The sequence below is a fragment of the Protomyctophum bolini genome (assembly GCF_963924005.1).
Source record: "Protomyctophum bolini genome assembly, chromosome: 22".
Lineage (NCBI taxonomy): Eukaryota > Metazoa > Chordata > Actinopteri > Myctophiformes > Myctophidae > Protomyctophum > Protomyctophum bolini.
In genome coordinates this window covers 26,194,642-26,214,905 of record NC_137883.1, presented here as the reverse complement: position 1 = coordinate 26,214,905, position 20,264 = coordinate 26,194,642, and the positions used below count along the sequence as shown (strand labels likewise).

The window sequence follows — 20,264 nt, the reverse complement described above, 5'->3', positions numbered from 1 at the left end:
TATCATCACCAACTCTAACCAAGAAGCCATCTGCCTTTTTGAGATTACTATTTGATCCGAAGAGAATGGATTCAGTTTTTCCCAGGTGTAAGCTTCATGGTGTTTATTCATACCTCAACAGCAGCACAAAACAAAAGGTCAGGATCATATCTTCATGATGTAGATTCTCAGCCTGGTTAACTAATTTAAAAGACCACATTAGATTATATATATTTTTTTAATATCATAATGTTCCTTGTCTGTTTTGACAAGAATCCTGGGACAGCTCAAGGAACATGAATACATCCCCCCCTCCATGTGTATAGGTGGGAATCGGATGATACATCATGATAGATTAGTAATCCAATCTTGAACTTTTGAAATTTAGTAGTAGACAGGTAGCTTTTAGGTTTATCTAACTGATTTGAATTTGTATAGACCTCAAATTATGTGTTATTAATTGGTCCAATTCTGCACACAGACTACGGCTCAGCCTTAACAAGGCAGGAGGGTCAAACCTTTATCCCAGATTGGTTCAACACAACCCAGTGTGGTCCGGGGATGAGAGGGCTCTTATTGTCCTCAAGGACTTTGCCACATTCATTTCAGGAGCAGCCCTTTCTCATTATTTACAGACACACTAAACGATGGGCCCCAAACAATTTAGAACAGATCCTTTTATTTCCACAAGTGCTCAACATTTCACTGTGCACTGGGTGCCCCCCTGCGCCCTCACCCACTCCTTTCAGATACCTGTAAGTGAAAGATGTGGGGGACACAAAAGATATCTTAAACTTTCCTTTTCTACCATTCTGTAAAACAGGTCCATTTGAAAGCCTTTATTTGTGCAAAGCCTCTCATTAACTCTGCTCATACCTGCCTACCTCAGCTCGCTATTGCTTAAGTGCCGGGTCTTGTAAAAAAGCTACCAATTAGTCCCCCATCAGCTCCAATTAATGGAGACAAAGCCTGAGTAAAGATAACTCAATGAGAGGGAGATGTGGAAGGATACAGGTCTGTGTGTGTGCGTGCGTGTGTGTGTGCACGCGCAGTCGCGCACACACATGGCTGTGATGCACGCCTGCCTGTGTGCATTGGGGACTAGGCCAGCACAACACAACACAGTTAATCACTTAAGAACCTCTGACCATTCAGCAGTCCTCGCTGCAGTGCATGTCCATTCACTCTCCAGGCTCCTCAGAAGCCTCCTTTCTCAGGGGACAAGTGTTGTTGTCCTGGGAAGACTGGCCCCCCAGGGGTCCCAGAAGAACAGCCATTCAAAGTTCTCTACCTCTACCGCAGCATATAAAGCACTCTTGCAATCTCTCATTATTGTCTTCTCAATCTCAATGCTTCCTTAAATTTAGGCTTTGACAAGAGCAAGCTTTCAGTGGTTTTTTAAGGGTTTGGGGGTGGGTGGTGGAGAGGATGTATGTTAAGAGGGTGCCTTTCGCCTCATTAGAATTTAATTTGCACTGTCCCTTAATTATGTTGAAGGGTAACAATGCGTTTTCTATCATGATCTCCAATGAATAGAGGATTTTTGGAGCAGTTAGAGCCACTAAATGTGTTATGCATTAATTAGTAAATTGGGTATGAGTCTGTCCTCTCTCTGTTCCCATTCAGGGTGTTTGTTGCCAATATAATTATTTTTTAATTAATTGATTACTTACTTAATTAAAACCTTCATTCCAACAGAAACTATAATTCATTCATCATGAAACATTTGCAATGGGAATCTTGTTGGTGTGTGTGTGTGTGTGTGTGTGTGTGTGTGTGTGTGTGTGTGTGTGTGTGTGTAATCATTTAAGGCTTGCTCGCCTGGTGATGAATTATTTCCAGAAGGGATTATGAGGTAATGTTATTTGCAACTTTGTTCTACCTTTTTTCTGAACAGGATGCTCATGCTGTTTGTTAAACAGATGTGCTTAGGTCTAAAGTCTTAGGCCTTTGATTTAGGTCCCTCTAGTAGGCTACAATTTGTATCCTCTGAAAATAGACTAATTTAAAAGCAAATTAACAGTGGTAAACGATGATGTAGTTTTGAATGAAGATGGCATTGGCATCTGTCTATAAGCTCTTTGTTTTGTAATTGTTTATTCTAGTTTTCTTACATACTTAAAATACGAAATAGTGACCTACAAGCTCACAACGCGCGCATTGTGATACTACAGAGCCCTAGGGGGACATGTTGTGGGTGCATATAGTGAGTTTGTACATTTTTCACTATTTCTATTATGTATGTTGAATTTGTTTAAATTTTTGTGGTATACCTTGTTTTGCCAATGACTTACCCAAAGTAGGGACACCAAGTTGAAAGTGGTATAGTATAGGCATAAAAAGACAATGTTCTATAAATGTCCTCAAGGCCACATGAACAGATGATTATGATTATGTTTAAATTATTAGTATATCAATATTATCATATATGAAAAGATTGTTTGTAATAGAGGGAATGCACATGCTTAAAGTGAATGGCACATCGAGTGGCAAATCGAGTGGCAAAGCAACATGCAAAGTGAGTTTAACATTGTTTAATACAATCAATTAGGACTTTTCTGTGTGGATGTATGGGCTGTCGAGGCCAGAAAGTAGTTTTTTGCCACTCAGTAGGCATTCCTGCATAACTTCCTGGTTTGATGATGATATCACGCGCATACCCTCTATAATTAATGTATATGTTACAGTGTTTAAAGGATGTTTAATAAGACAGTTAAAAAAAATTGTTCCATGGACATAATGGCTTTTTAGCCATATAGGATGTGATTTATAAAAACTCGAATTCTATTTCAACATGGTACCTATGCATCAGTAGAGAAATACTTTGAAAATACACACTATTTTAATGAGAATGCCTGGTGTAACAAAACAGTACTCTCATCACTGTATTGCTCTGTCGACAAAGACTGAGATATTTAATGTCAATGAAGTTCATTTGAACGTGAACTTAATGACTCTGGCCATGGGGGTTGACTGTTAATCAGGACAGTAGGCTAAAGGCTATAATATACAGCATTACCTACCGTTTACACATCCTGATGCCACATGCCATTGCAGTGGGGGAATGTTCAGCAATTTGATGGCATTTCTATAATTGTATGATATATTTGTGGTCCAAGAGCAAGGCCGTCTTTTAATGGGGTGGTTGTATTTAGATCGTGTCAAGTTCATGTCTCACCTAGACACAGGATATGACTTTTACCTGATGGTCAAGATTCCATGCATCTCCTGCATGAGCAAGCAGGCAGGCTCCGCTCTATTAGCTCAATGGTCAAAATGACAGCACAGGAATCCCGGTTCAAATCTGGGGTAGAAGATGAAAGTTACATAATAGTGGAGCTTTAACATTAGTTATTATTATTGCCAAATAAACACCCTTGAATAAATAATATATTTTAATCTGTCTTGTCTATAATATCACAACCCTTATTGTACTTTAGCACATACTGTACGTAAACCTTTTACTACTGCATTGTCTAGATATTGTAAATTAAACACACACACACACACACACACACACACACACACACACACACAGAGACTCAGGAGCACCGAGTAGGACAGAGAGCGAGAGAAAGATATGTTGAGATGTTTATGTCAATATTAAAGGACGACATCACTACTTCAAGGAGTTTAAAGGGACACTTCACCCTTTTTGCAAAAGAATATATGTTAATAACGTTTAGAACATTTAGAACACTTTCCTAGGGTCTTTATGTGTGTAATATGTGGTTTTAGATATTTTAGATTTTAGCAGTGTCTATGATGTCACAGACACTGGTCTCACCCCAGGAAAGTGTTCTAAATCTTCTAAACGTCATTAACATATTATTTTTTTGAAAAAAGGTTGAAGAGTCCCTTTAAGTATCTCAGGGTCTTGTTCACGAGTGAGGGAAGGATGGAGAAGGAGATCAGCTGGAGAATCGGAGTGGCAGGGGCGGTATTGCAGTCAGGCTGTACCACACTGTTGACAAAAAGAGAGTTGAGCCACAGCCTGAAGGCAAAGCTCTCCGTCTACCGAGCTATCTTCCTTCCTACTCTCACCTATGGTCATGAAGTGTGGGTCATGACCGAAAGAATATAAGGTCACGGATACAGGTGGCCGAAATGAGTTTTCTTCAACGGGTGGCTGGCACCTGCCTTAGAGATAGGGTGAGAAGTTCAGTCACGACTCAGAGAGAGACTCGGATTAGAGTCGCTGCTTCTTTGCTTGTAAAGGAGCCAGGTGGTTCGGGCATCAGGTTAGGATGCCTCTCGAGCGTCTCCCTAGGGAGGTCCTTGATGCACGTCCCACTGGGAGGAGACCCCTATCTTATTCTTCATTTAATTGGTCCTCACTAATGTTCATGATAAAAACCACACCTTTTTCCTACTCTAATCTGAGTCTCATATGGAGGTCTGTGCCTGTGGGCAGTTCAGAAATCTGTGGAAAAAGTGGAAAAATCCATGCAAAGGTGGTGATTGCCATCTAGTGGAATATGGCAGGGACTGAAATACCAATGCAGAGGTTGGAGTATTTTAAATCTGAAAACATCTACTCAAAAATGTTCAGGTGCTTCTCTACCTGCTTAGTTAGAAAATGAAAGTGTTTCAAAAACAACTAAACCGTTGATAAAAGTTAAATATATAAATTAAAAGTCCCTTTTATCGATATATATGATATCATGATCAAAATTAAACTACTGAAAGGAAATATATTTAAGCTGGGCAGCTGACACCAGCCTGAAATACACATGTTAATTTAAAACCCACAGAAAAACACATCTTCGGAGATGCCAAACTGTTGTTTGGCAACTGTTGCATGTAGACAAAATGAAAATGAAAGTGTATTTCATAAAAAATAAAAAAGTATGTATAAAAGAAAATAAAGTAGTAGGCAAGAAATGTGGTGGTTCTTGACCCATACTATGGTCTAAAAACACACCTGAATCATACTGTATTTACAATTTGATAAGATCACTACTTTGTTCAAATCAGCTGGGTTTGATTGCATTTACACCACTGAGTGGAAAAGTGGTGATGGTTGCCATCTAGTGGTTTTAGTGAGTTACATGTGGGTTTTAACCATTCACAACTGATCAACATTAAAATAACACAGTTCACCCTGGTTTGTTGATGAGCCAACAGGTGATCAATGACAGAGACATTGGAAGGTGTCGATTCATGGCTACTGTGTGTGCAACATGAGGTTATATGAAACCCACGGGTCAGAGAACGTATATGTGGCAGGCATGGAAATGGAAACGTTTTACCAATATGATTCATTCTGCAACATGCTTTTCCTTGCTGTACTGAAAATGACACCACTTTGTTCTGGTCAGCAACAGTGGACAACAGAGAGACAGACTATCATGCAACAATATAGGCCTATGTGTTCCGAATCAAATCAAAACAACATTTACCAATACACAGGATAAGATGAACAATTCTCACTGAGTGAACGTTCATATTCAAGAATTATGCCATGATGCGCTCCTCTAAGTCATATACTGTATATAGTTCACACATTTAATGATAAATACATTCATATTTATGGTAGATAACATAAGGTAGGGTCGATATCAGAATACAATTTGGGCTAGATAATGGGAAGTGTACTTTGCCTGACTCAGTGCAACTGCAAAAAAGTCACTCATTAATTCACTGCATTGCTTTCACACTGAAATGATCACCTCAAACATTTTAAAATCATTCAATTGAAATTAATGAGTGGAATTTCATAATCATTATTATTATTATTGCTTACTGAGCGCATTGTATAGTATAGTAAAGTGAACCAAAACTACACAAATTAAGTTTCACACCAGTTTTGCCTATATCTAAACATGCTGGGCTTTTTTTGTTTTTTCTATCGTAATTTATTGATTTATTTAAGCTCCATTAAGCTGCCATTAGTGGTCCATTTTGTCATATGGATCAGTGATTTTGGTCCGGGGACCACCAGTGGTCCTTGAGGGGTTCCATGTGGTCCCCAGCGACCACCAGTGGTCCTTGAGGGGTTCCATGTGGTCCCCAGCTAAGTGATGGAGAGTTGGTAACCAAATCAACCCTTATAAATCTTTAACTCTTGAAAGTATAAAATGAAACCAAATTGACCCTTTACGGTCCAAATTATTATTAAAATATCTGTATTACCTAATTTACAAGAAGTCTACACAATTAGCGAATGTAGAAGAATTGTTACTTGGATCAATGTTTTCCTGATATCTCTCCTACATTAAGTTAATTAATGTGTGTGTGCGTGTGTGTGTGTGTGTGTGTGTGTGTGTGTATATATATTTCTTTTTTTTTTAATATTTTATATTTAAGTTTAAGTTTAATTTTATGATAGTGAAGTCACTTTGATTAGGCAGAAACCTTGCCCAAAAATGTAATCATACGTCATAGATATGTCTTAGATGACTGACATAGGCTGGCCACATGAAGTCCAAAATCCACATTGGTGCCACACTGTTCTCACATACTGTAGATCCCGAGAGCTACATGATTCCGTTATCGTTATCCTTTCCACCACAGATAACTCAGTAAGTGTGCTCCCCCCAACCCCATGAACCTATTTGGGATGTCCCAATTTAAGAATAAATTATAATGTATGCAACGATTATGTACAGTAGACAAACCTATTTAGAAGTTTGATTTGAGTGCTGTTGATGTTGGGCCGGAATTCACCAAACAAGACTTGAGGGACAACAGGGCCTGAAGGATCTGGCGGAAAATAATATAAAGCTAAGACATCCAATGATCATTTTTATACAAAAATAAAAAATAATTGAAATACACAATCTTGCATAATACAAAAATAGATATCTCTGATCAAAAGGCATACGTTATGTTTTGTAATTAGTTAAATAAAACACATTTAATATTTACACCTGCCATAACCAAGCAATGGAATCCATTGTCTTCAAATTGTCCAACCGGTCTGATCAGTCTCGAAATGGTTTCCTTTTGCGGTTCCTCTTTAATCCCCCACCAATCCAGGGTTTTTGGTCTTTGAAATCTTCCCCGGAGCCCATATCAAGGCTGTCCTGGTTGTCCCTCCAGCTATCAGGGACCATGGGGATGTTGTCGTCCCCTGAGGAATGCATCGGTCGGCCGTACACCTTGCTCTGCAGATCAGCAATGTCGTTGCGTATGTCTGCCATTAGCAGGAGCAGGAAATCAAAGGAGCCTGGTGGTCCCTGAGGGTCAGGTACAACAGAACATTAATGGAAAGAATTCACATACATGTGGCACTCTTTCTCAAATACACACTGCCTTTAATATAAGGGTGTAGTCATCTTTATGTTCTGTTGACCAGCCGAAATCAGCCAATATTCTCACATGTCTCCCCCCTCTTCCACTCCCTCCATTGTACAAAACACTGATGTTGGCCTAGAAAGCAACCAAAGGTATTTCACCCCCATATCTTCAAAGTCTGACTGATCCTTGATCCTGATCCTTGATTTCTATGTATTTGATGTATTACCATGTGTTGTTCTTGCTTACTGTAAATCACTCTGGATTAAGTTTTATCTATGGGATGATCCTTATCTATTCATTCTGTCTCGTCCTTTTCTGTCTCTGAATCAAATAGCAAGGTGACTATTTATTGACCTCTGCCCTTTGCAATTCATCACATAAAATAAGAACCTGTTTCCTGTTGCCTGCCTTCCTTACAGATGTGTGGACTTCATGGTAAAAATTCAAACCGCCCACCATACAACTAATGTGAAAAACATGGTGTCAAGATGCAAACTGTGCTCCTTTCACTAAGGAAACACTAAGGATAATTCATCAGACAAATGCAATTGATTGTCCAGAATTGCTGCGGAGAAAGATTTAGGCCTACTAATGACTTTATGCTATCTAATGTATGTAACGGTCCAAGTCCAAAGCCCCCCACAATAGGACTATGAAGTCATTGCAGAGCAGCAATGGTCAAGCAAAAATATACAAGGGAAATAATTAATGTGACCTGCTCGACATTTCTCAGATGCATATTTGTATAAAAACAAATAATAATATATATCTCTGGTTGTTTTGGGTATAAAAAATAAATCATACCCATGTGAAGTGAGGGGCACTAATAGGCTATATTAAAGTCTAACTCATGTTGATTTCTGATGTAATGGTGATGTAAAACAAACGGTGCCAACACAAACATTAAACGCCATTAAAGGAGAATTCCATGCTAGAAGGCTTTCTTACCTTTATTTGTAGTTGTTATGTCCCCAACAAAGAGGTCCAGGAGTTATTTTGTGCAAAAGTGCATTATTGGCTATTTCCCCTAATATAAACACTCAATGGGGGTTGGGTTTTTGTGCTAATTCGCTTATTTCCATCTAAATAAGTAGTAAAGTGTGCCGCTTGGGATACTATTGACATTATGAAGAGATGATATATACAAATTATTTTTTATTTTTGAGCGATGGAAAGAAGCGAATTAGCCCCCATAGCCCCTTTCAATTCGAAAAGTAGGGGAAATAGCCAATAATGCGCTTTTGCACAAAATAACACCTGGACCTCTTTGGTGGGGACGTAACAACTACAAATAAAGGTAAGAAAGCCTTCTAGTATGGAATTCTCTTTTAACTGAGGCAAATTATGATTAAAATGTCCCCTTCATTGTCAATGGCGTTTACAAAATAAACATTGAACTAAAGAACAAACATTAAACCTGTGTATAGGAGAGCCTAGAGCCCCTCAAAAATACAGCCTTGACTTTCATAATGATCAAACATTAGTTTTTGCTAAATTAGATATAGAAGATAGCTTTGACGTTTTGGACACAGTAGAACCTACCTACTTTGTTACCAAACCTTTATTTATTTACTCTTTATCCACACAGTAACATCCAGAGCAGTGGTTCCCAAAGTGGGGTCCAGGGACCCCCAGGTCAGGGGTCCTTGAGAGAGTACCAGGGGGTCCTCAGCTAAATGATAGTTACCAAATGGACTCTTTGGGACTGTACCTCTGAGAGTGTACAAATGGAACCAAATGGATTTGGTTCCATTTGTACACTCTCAGAGTTAAATTAACATTGATTTTACAATATAAATTGGTGGCCAGAGATAGAAATGCCATTAAATGGGGGTCCGTCTTTAGACTAATCATCACTAATGCATGTCATCACTGCTAGAGCCATACAAATCTTCTCTTATGGGGTCCCTGGCATACAGTATCTCTTCAAATGGGGGTCCACGGGCTAATTAGTGACAATTTGGGGGTCCTTGACACAAATAAGTTTGGGAACCACTGATCCAGAGAGTTTGCCCATCACTGCTTGTAGGGAGGCTAAAGTCTGACTTATAGTTATTTGGGCAACTGAGTATGTCAAATTGTCAAGTCGTTAATGCCACGAGCTGCTTTGTACTGTTTTAGGCCTCAGTTTAAATTATGATCTAAAAAGAAACATATTGTTACTACTTTTCAGTCAGTGTACTTGGTAAGTTATTGTCAATTATTAACATTAAAGTATATACTTAATGAACACACTAGGTTAGGATTACCAGATGTCGGTCACATGAATGTGTTGTGTATGATAACACTATTTACATACAGATGGACATGATCTTTTTGTTGTATTTCTATACACCATCTTACAGAGAGACAGTGTTTTATTTAATAACGGTGTTTCATGTGCATTGTATAGATGGGCAGTCTTACTGGTGGTCCGGAGGGCCCAGGAGAACCTCTCTCACCCTGGGGAAACAAAACAAATATTTGGTTTAGATGAGTTACAGTCAGTAACTTACAGTGGGAAGAGGCATGGAAAGACTTCATTGTATTCAGGGCATCTTCTTGGGGGCCTATAGGAGAAGGAAACTTGGCATCCCTATTTTGACCAAATACTTTAGGGGTCCCTGTTTAGGCATACCTATTTTGGCATCCTTACGTATCCTAATTCTAGAGACCCTAAATAGGATATGAAAGTTAGGAAATAAACATTTAATTCCAAATTATTGTTCAACAAAGGATAAATGCTCAGGCTGCAAAGTATCATGGCCGCCTGACTGTTGATCTAAGGTTCTAAGGTAGCTTACACACACTGGATTAACTTCTGTGGTTGTTACTGATGTTCAGGGTCACACTGGGGCTGTGAGTGTTTTGGCAGATGGTTCGAGTTTGTTACTTGGAAAGATAAATTGCTATCGCCTTTAAATCTATCCACAAAAGTGCCCAAGCTGTGGTTAGAGAATAGCAAGGTATGAGGTTAAAAAAAAAACACAATAACCTTCACGGTTCCCTAAATTATCACTCAACGAAGCAAGCACACATTACTGCGGAGGGATAACGTGAAGGTATTTTTTAGTTTTTCTTTTTTTTTTGGCTCTTAATAATAATTATGTCCACTATGGTTTGCATAACATGGCTGTGTAAAAATAAACAAACATAATCATCCATTAGACAACAATCAGAATAGTAATTATTAAACTAAAACAACAAAACATGAATCTCTCAGATCTATAATGAGGCCGTGACATTTAATCATACGAGGGAATAATGTTCTTAATTATTATAATGATAGTTCAGTTTTTCTTAAAATCCTTGCTTCTAAGAAACAGTTTTTAAGATATGTTGGCTTTTTCTTATTTGATAGTGTAGAGTAGACTGAGAGGAAATGGAGAGAGAGAGATGGGGAGTGACACGCAGCAAAGGTCGTCAGGTCCGGGTTTCGATCAGGCTGGATTAGCAGACTGACAGCCTGACGTCTCCGCCAGCCGTCAGGGCCAGTTCTTTAGTTTTAGATGCCTCATTTCAGTCAAAGTTTCTGGAGTCAGTAACCTTACTTAGAGGTTCTTAGTGGTTCTTAGTGATTCTTAGTGTTCTGCATTTGTACATTTTTCTGTCCTACTGTCCAAGCTGCAATGTACAGAACAAGTGAGAAAACAACTTAAATTAACTACCATTAAAGCTGCATAACCCACTTCCCACCCTATTTAAACCATGTCTCTCCCCTGCGTAATACGCTAAACCCGCTATTTCTTTTGTGTTTAATTTGCCGTTATATTAAAAATAAATAGCCGATTTGTCACGGACCTGGTGACGAGGCCGTCGCGTTATGATGACGAAACCGGAAATCGACCCGTGCTCTGGGCTGCAAGGGCTTCTGGGAATATGAATTCAATGCAAGTGAACGGTAGTTTCCCTCACTGCTTGTTGTTGCCTCGCATCGGTGTAATATGTTTCGGTTCGACAACAAACCATGGAAGTATTTTCAGGGGGATTTTCATGGATCAAAGGTACAAATACTTAGGCGTATGCTCCAAAGGTAATTAAGCAATCTCGGCAGACTCGGTATATATCACCTTTTAATCTAAAGCCGTCAACGTGCTAAAACAATGTGTTGTCTTTTACGACTAAAGGTGGCCAAATTTGACTGAGGGACTTCCATTTTATTTTTGTTTTGTCATGTCATATGAAAGCAGGGACTATAGAAAAATACGCACATCACTTCATGGAGGTGCTGGGTTCAAAAAGTAAATGAAAAGATCTGCTCTTTTAGAGCATACGAGTGTGCGGGTTTCCTTCTCTTTTCATATGAAAGCAGGGAATCATAGCTTCATATTGGTTGTTCAGTTTGACCCACCAGTTTTGGAGATATGGCGTATAGTGTAATGTCTTGCAGAAAACAGCGAATTTCTGTGGTCTCTAACATTACACCTAGCTACATGTTTAAGCATTTATTTCATATTTACATGTCGATTTCAGCTCTGACACTTATTTCAGACATGCTCAAGAATGTGAAGAGTCTGCCTGTGCTAACTCATTTTGGAAAAAACGTTTATTTTCGTTTTTTTCCTCTGGTGAAAAGCTGGAGTTTGCGCGATGGCAGGCTCTCAGTCAAATCTGGTCACACTAAGGGTCTTTTCACATCGATTCCGGCAAAACGGCCTGTATACTAGTCTCATGTTTAGTATTAGTATTAGTATACTCACTAGATCCAACAAGTACTCCTGCTTAGAACTGTTGACAACCACTAAATGACTCATGTTAATTGAAATAATAGATAAAGCATGACTAGATGTGAATTATCATATCTTACCTTCATGCCATCTTTTCCAAGCGCTCCTGGGGGCCCCTGTTAAAATAAAATCAAACCAAACAAAACAAATCAGATTATCATGGTTCATGTTGCATGTGTCATCTCTGCACGTGTATCGTTTTAATGAGGTTTTATGAAATGATTTCACATGAAGACGCATCACTGATCTCATCATTGTGGGCCATCAAAGACGATTATGAAAGATCCACTTTGGCCCGTTTGTTCGGTCCGTTTTTTGAGTTGACGTCAATCTTATCATGAGGTGTGTGGGACTTCACCACATTAGTTGTTGGACTAATCTTTGGATCGGTCTGGTGACTCATACCGTGCTCCACACGCATCACCCTGGAAACCCTGAGATGCAGTCAAACAAATTCTCCATTTGGGACGGCGGCAGATCCTCTCTGAGCTTGGCAACTAATTCAGAATCAGTATGAAGAGGGGATCTATCCTGTTTTGGTCAGCAACCAACCCTTGTGTATACTAATATAATGGTCCAAAGAGTAACATATAAACATTGCTCTTTTGTGAATATCCCCCCCTCCGGTTCACCGGTTTCCAAGGTTTAAAAAAAATAATAATGATGAATGAATCCAATTTGGAACCCATGTGCACTGCCTGGGCAAGCTGACAGACACACACAACACACAACACACAACACACACACACACACACACACACACACACACACACACACACACACACACACACACACACACACACACACACACACACACACACACACACGACTGTGCCACATTACATAATCTATAAATTGCTCATCTCCTACAAAAACAGTGTTATGTACTGTAGCTCACGGTCTGTCCTGTACTGTACTGGTGAGTCGCATGAGTAGCTCAAGGTGTTGAAAGGCTGATATTTCAACATCCAGCTTGCATAAACAGTAGAGATTTCCCAACCCCCAAACTACTACGCATGAATATATCTCCGCTGTAGTTATACCACGCGTTCTGGACGCAGGTCCTGAACATGAAAGTGGTACGGTCAACTCACAAAGACAAGATGACCCATGAGCCTCACCAAGCCTCGAGCCAATGAAAACACTACACATGCGTCCAGCAAATCCATCCAAACTTCTCGGCTGTTATTATCATTAACATATGTCAACTAGACTAGTGGACTTTTCATTTTGCACTCAAATCTTTGGCAGTGTGTGTGTGTGTGCGTGAGTTTGCGCGCACGTGCGTAAATGCATGCATGCATATTGGATATTATTATTGGATATCAATCTATCTTTCATATTTGTCAAATTGAGATTTTTGTATTTTTTCCCCATGGATAATGTCGATGCAGGGTGTCTTGTCCGGCTCCGACCCAGACTCTGTTCAAGAGGATTAAATGCACAACGACTCTCCTAGGGCTGAACCAACGAGCAGGGAAGACAAGGACATTGAGAACGAGAGCTGTGAGCTAGAATCCCCAGGAGAGAGCACCAACAGCCAGGAAGGTCACAGTCAGGACATTGACACACGCACGCATGCACGCACGTTTTTTTTAAAAGCCTACAATGAAGCCGTCCAGGATTCTGGTGAGCACCTTTGATTCTGTGAAAACATTACAAATTAAAAACACTAAACAAAAGGGTATTTATTAAGTGTAGTATATCATATAATTATTATAATATATTTATTTTCTTCACGGAATCAAAGATTCTATGGTCATGAATGATTCACCAGGATACCTGTATGGCTTGAATCTATAGGCTTAAAATAATTGATATTAATAATAGAATTTTCGGTGGGTCCAGAAAGCCATGCCCACTGCTATGCTCTACAGCCGTGGTTTTCAACCTTTTTCACATCATTATTTATTTGGCATTTGATCCATAGACCACCATTTGATGAGATTTAGCCTCGCAGACCCAAAACTGAAGAATATTTAGTTATCGTTGGATACGATTCTAAAAAAGAACACTTCTTCCATTCTCTAATTGTGTAGACTTGTTGTAAATTAAGCAATGCAGATGTCTGACAATAATGTAACTCTTGAGAGTGTAAAATGAAACCAAATGGACCCGTACAGGTCAATGTGGTTTCATCTTACGCTCTCAAGAGTTAAAGATCTATAAGGGTCCATTTAGTTATCAACTCTCCATCATTTAGCTGGGGACCACCTGGAACCCCCTCAAGGACCACTGGTTGAAAACCACTGCTCTACAGCTGCGGTATTTCTACTGACCATGGGTCCACGTCGGCCCTGTTTGATGTGAGACAGGTCTGGTGACGGTCCGATGGGTCCCATCAGTCCTCTGGGGCCAGGTGGACCAGCGGGGCCAAGCAGTCCTCTAGGTCCCGGGGAGCCCTCTGGGCCTGGCTCTCCTAAAACAATCAATAAAATGACTAAAGTAACGCAAAACCAGTTCAATCGCAGTACTAGGAGTCTAGGGATTCACATTTCTTTATGGCTGTTGGTAGGGTGTTCCACATTTTAGTGGCATAGCTAGGAGCTAAATGCAATTATTTGAGACGAATCTAGGTTGCACGTGGTTTGTTAAACTCCCTCTGGTGTTGTGATTGGTACTTGGGTATCTTAGTGCCATAGCGAACAGACAGACAGACAGACAGACAGACAGACAGACAGACAGACAGACAGACAGACAGACAGACAGACAGAACTGTAAATTGTGTTTCACCTGGTGGGCCAGTCAGGCCAGGGGTTCTTGGTAAGAATGAGTGTGATGTGAACATTTTTTCATTGGTCATCTGCTCGTGGACCTCTGGATTGTTTGGAAGCATGGTGATCTGAAATAGGAATGGATAGATGAATGAATGACCAGAAGAAAGAAAGAAAGAAATCATATTGTGCAAAGTGGAAGATGTTTACATCATTTTAAAGTCTGTGTGTGTACAAACAGGCAGGCATCAAACCGGTAGCTGTCTTTGAAGCTTTACTTGATTAGCACTGACGAGCACAGAACAAGTTTGACACTTTTATGGCCCAATCAAAGGGATCAATTAAGAGCTCTGTATACATATCTCTATATACTGTAGCACCTTTTCAAAGTAAACAAAAATACAATAACGATCAAAATCTTTTTTATTTACAGTGCAACAGATTAGAAAAAGGTGTGCCTGCCCGAGGTCCCCAGGCAGTGAGCTCCACAGCAGAGAGGCCCGTAGGCCTATGGGAAATGCCTCGTCGCCCTTTGTGACAAGGCCAGATTTTGGAACTGTCAATAAGGCCTTGCTTGATGATCTCAGGCAGCAGCCTGGCTCATAGGGAGTTAAGAGATCACAGATATAAGCAGGAGCCTGACTATTCAGGGCTTTAAAAACTAAATCTCAAAATCTATTCTAACACTCACAGGTAGCCATGCAGTGAAGGGCTGCAAGCACTGCTATAATGTGCTCACTTCTCTTTGTGTGTGTCAAGAGTCTGGCTGCTGCATTTTGTATCAGTTGCCGTCTTTGAATATTTTGCTTACCGATACTTGAATAAAGTGCATTACAATAATCCAATCTGGAGGAGATAAATGCCAGAAGCCAGAGGGATATGTGCACGCCTTTTGCAAGGAAACACACCAGCACAATAATATAGTGGCTGACGGAGGGAAATGAGGGGAAAATAAATAGGCTTAAATGTTACTTAGTTTCCCTTTTAACTTTACAAAGTGACTGAGACCCGGGTTTGGGCAGAATTTGAGAACTCTTATGACAGTAAAAGTTAAACGCCAGTCAGCACCATCTTCATAATAGATAAATACACAAACAGACAGAACAAAACTATTATTTTACATTATAGGTGTGGCTTGGGCGTTACATTAATAAAAACCAATCACCGTGCCAGATGCTATTGATTGATTGATTGATTTATTAACAGTTTGCAGAATTACAGTACATTTTAACACTGACATCTGAACAACAGAGACACAAAGTCAGCTAGCATGACTGAGGACAGAGGAGAGGAGTGAATGCTTAAAAGCACACCTGATTGAAAGTACTGTATTTTTCTTACTGTTTTTTTCTCTTGACAATACTAACAACTTTTGCATTACTATATGATTACCCTTTTGTATTGCATTTGGATTGATGCCAACAGATTAATGTCATTGTACACTTGTGTCCAATGACAAAATAAAATCCATCCATCCATCCATCCAATGTGGGCTTGAGTGAGTTACCTGTCAGCGAATGAGAGTGAGGGGAGTTGACATTGAGAGAGACAGCTGATTTAAAGGAACAGAATTAATTACTGATAGAGAATGAAGGGGAGGGTATATAATGAACCTTCTGCCTTCTGTGTCTCAATGAACTATCTCTGTGCTGGATTTCCTGCATATGTAATGTCGGACATACATACACCTGTGCATACAAGTATTTGATTGCCTTTCAATTCATAGACACATAAATACGGTACGTATCACTGATGTGATGTTACTGATTATAAAGAATGTTATATTATTGTAATCCGTTCTTTATTTCCTGCACAATGGATTAATGACACTGAAGTGTGTATTTTGTCTTCTTTGAATCGACTCGTCTTATATAATTAAACATGGCAGTGGCTCCCCCAGAGTTAGTGTCGAAGTGTCCTTGAGCAAGACTCTGAACCCCAACCCCTAATTGCTCCCGATGTGAAGGCTGGTGCCTTGCATGGTTTCCTCTGCTATCAGTGTATGAATGTATGTGTGAATGGATGAATGTAATGCACAATCTATATGTAAAGTGCCTTGGATAATGGCACTACGCACCATTTACCACAATTGACACTCTACCAAACAGATTAGGCATTGTGGGTGGTTTTAGAATCCGCTATGCGCTTCCCCAAATGCGTGTGGGCAAGATAGCAATTTTAGCGATAGCACAACAAAACGACCACAGCCACCTCGAGGGGCAAATAATGGAGTCGGCATAATGTATTGCGGGTAGTGGGGCCATAAGATACCGTTTATAGACAGCGCCAGCTGCCTTGATAGGTAGTGCCTAGGGATAGTGCAGGATGGTGGGATGGTCATTTACCCCTGTACCACCCGGACGTCCCTATTCTAGAGAATGCTGAACATGCACATTGTAGGCTACTTTACAGTATTAGGGTCATACACAATGAACCTATACAGCTTTGTGGTTGCACGCCTCTGCCAATTGCAGTTTACATCCATGTCTGTCCAGTGACTCATAGTTTATTTAGTGAAGTCTTTGAAGGAATGTAATGAACGTGTTTGTGTGGTCACAGTGACATTTGATCTTTGACCACCTACTTTTAATCAGTTCCTCCTTGAGGCCAAGTATATATGCCAAATGTCATGAAATTCCCTCAAGGCATTCCTGAGATATCATGCTCAAGAGGTTGGGATGGACGGACATACAGTACGTGTACAGTACGTACGTACGTACATACGTAGGTACGCACAGACCTACAGTCTGTACAACCTGGAAGAAATAATGCCTCCGGCCGCATGCATATGTCTGCCGGCAGAGGCACAAAAATGATATACCGGTATTCAAACTTCAAACTTCAAGCTTTAAGCTTCAAGTAAAAGTGCCAAAAGATTAAACTTGCACATGGAGCAGACTTGTAATCGTAATTCAGGCAGGTGGTAGATCAGGAAAGATCTCTATATATGCTAATGAAAAAGGAAAAAGAAAAATGGAGCTGACCTAGGCTATTCTGACGTTCCATATGTTGATCTGACCTCATCAAACCCTATACACTCAAGACACGCTCCATATATGGCCAGTACAGAATTCATACCATATGTTGATCTGACCCCACATGCCAAAGCGCCAGCGCTCGCCCAACAGTCTGCCGTCACCCAGGCGGATGTGTGCACTTCTCGCCCTCAGGGCGTCTTACTGGTATTAAATAAGTCATAAAATAAGAATAAAGAACAGGACCTAGTAACAGTAGTAACTCAGTAAGTGCAACCAGTTCCAGCTTTGATAAAGCATGGGAGGTTGTGCTATTTGCATTTCATAAGCTTCATAATATGATTGCTTGGCTGAATTAATGATTAACCGTTTCACCTGGCATTCCCCAATAGTGAAAATAGCAGATCTACATAGAAACGCACAATGCAATTAGCTATGTACAGTACTGTATGTTGTTACAAAATCTCATCCAGCTATCATATGGAACAAACATCCCATGCTGTTCAAACCAACCACCCTCATGGGGACTGCATGTAATTCCGACGGGGCATATTAGTCCGACATGCGTCCGCTCCCGTGCTTGAGGTTATGGTTAGGTTAGGGTTTGAGGTCGGTTGTCGTTTGTCGGACCAATGACTAGTCTGAACTACTGCACCCACAATCATCAGTTTTCTGAGCAGACCCAAAGACCCTTTGCGAGATCGTTTTCTTAATGTCAAGACATTAATAAAACAAAGGTACACATCGCCTCAAAGAGCTGGTAGACCACACAGCTGCAAGTGATATATCATTTGTTACAGGCCTGGGTGCTGAGAGCTGCCGTTGACAGGACACATTTGGAAAGTTAAACCTGTGAATACACAGGGGGAAATCGTCGCTGTCAGGTGGAAACCTTGTATGTACCAACAAAAAATAGAACCTGTTGTTCCAAATGGATGGTTATTTAGTCGCATGCTCTTGTTAATACTTTTCATTGTTTAAATTGATAATAAATTGTAGGCCTGGGCCCGTGGCTCAGCGGTCCAGGCACCCTGGGTGTAGTCCAGCCTGGCTGTGTGCCGCGGGTTCGACTCCCGATCACCCCCCCATCCCCTGTCAGCCTACTGTCTATCACTCTATGAAAAATATAAAATAAAGGCGAAAGCCACAAAGATAAAAAATAAAATTGTAAAACTCTCAGACAGGCTAAACCCCTTTACGTTAGCAAAGAAATTATGTGACACGTTGTGAGCTTGTACCCATTTTCACTACTTTTGTAGTAGTAGGGTATTACAAAAACAAAGATACAAGGTTTCCACCCAACATCGACAAAATGTTACCACATTGCTCAGTTTCACAGAGATCTGCAGGCAATTCACACCTACAGACCAAAGGCACCCCAATCATCTAACAAATTATCTCTGCATTTCTTCCATCAGACAATAAAGTGATCTAATTCATCTTGAGGAGAGTCATAAATACCAGACCGATGTTGTGTGCGTGAAATAATGGCAAGTGTATAGATTCTCTGGGCAATGCCTTCTTTGGACAGCTCTTGGTGGTGGTACAGTATTAAATAAACCAAACAGTCCCAGGCCTTGCAGGTGTTTAATATTCACCCTCTGGGATCATGTAACATAACCACATAATAGAACTGTGCCAAGAGAAATTACTGCATGACAAATTGTAGTTGTCAACGAGTACACGTTTCATGCAAGTACAGTACAGTTTCATGCAGTAAATTATTAATATGTATTTTGGATGGACAGGTGACTGACCATTTTGTTGGTTTATTTTGGATGGACAGGTGACTGACCATTTTGTTGGTTTATTTTGTCATCAATACCTTTTGTTTGAGCTGCATGACAGACATCTTGATCTGGTGAAAATCCTCACAGGTGGCGGAGCAGGATCCAGTGTTCATCACATTGTCAGACTTCTCAAAGAGACGAGCTGCTGGGAAGGGAAGATCGAACCACTCATGTTTATTCACAGTTCACACATCTCCCCTGTGTGTGTGTGTGTGTGTGTGTGTGTGTGTGTGTGTGTGTGTGTGTGTGTGTGTGTGTGTGTGTGCATGCATGTTACTGTCTAGAATGTAAACAAAAAATGAATTATGCATGTAGATCTGGTGTCAAATAAAATAGCAAACATTGCAACAAGAGCATTTGTGAATATCCTCAATTTGTCTAGTTTTGTCTAGTGTCTAGTTTAGTTTATATTCACTTTGCTTATTTGAAAAGCAATAACATACTGTAATACACAATAAAGTCCAGCACTGATTTCCATTGTGGTCCTCATACAAATAACAAATACATGTCCGGACACATGAGTGAAAGTGACGTACAATAAATGAAACATAATTTCAAGACCTAAACAACGTACTTAAAAACAAATAACAAACCTTACCAATCTGCAATAAATTAAAATATACTACCCACGGTGTATTATTACAGAACTTTTTCCCGTAACCAGACCTTGGAAAACACATCTCAAATTAGAAGTCAGTAATGATGATATGCAATAACAATGTCAGTGCAATGAATTTGCACGAAATAGCAAAACTCCCAACGAGAGCAGAACACAACTGTGATTATTTTACAATGTAGCGTTAGTGACGTTTCATTTCACGTCTTCAATCATTTAAAACAATTGCGGCTCGCTCGGCA

At 40.0% G+C, this 20,264-nt stretch overlaps 1 protein-coding gene across 5 annotated transcripts in view; it reads right to left on the bottom strand.

The window, feature by feature from the left end:
• Positions 1-6,720: 6,720 nt before the first annotated feature.
• The window catches only part of ccbe1 (collagen and calcium binding EGF domains 1), a 47,975-nt gene continuing 34,431 nt past the window's right edge, over positions 6,721-20,264 (bottom strand). For 3 of the 5 annotated variants that reach the window (XM_080755812.1, XM_080755814.1, XM_080755816.1), the window contains exons 6-11: positions 19,442-19,551; positions 14,661-14,769; positions 14,207-14,346; positions 12,008-12,043; positions 9,628-9,663; positions 6,721-7,160 (exon numbers count right to left, since the gene is read on the bottom strand). In XM_080755812.1, the coding sequence (XP_080611938.1) occupies positions 6,906-7,160; positions 9,628-9,663; positions 12,008-12,043; positions 14,207-14,346; positions 14,661-14,769; positions 19,442-19,551 (686 nt within the window). In that variant the 3' untranslated portion in view covers positions 6,721-6,905. The remainder of the gene's footprint in view (positions 7,161-9,627; positions 9,664-12,007; positions 12,044-14,206; positions 14,347-14,660; positions 14,770-19,441; positions 19,552-20,264) is intronic. The other 2 variants (XM_080755813.1, XM_080755815.1) reach the window with 1 other exon arrangement.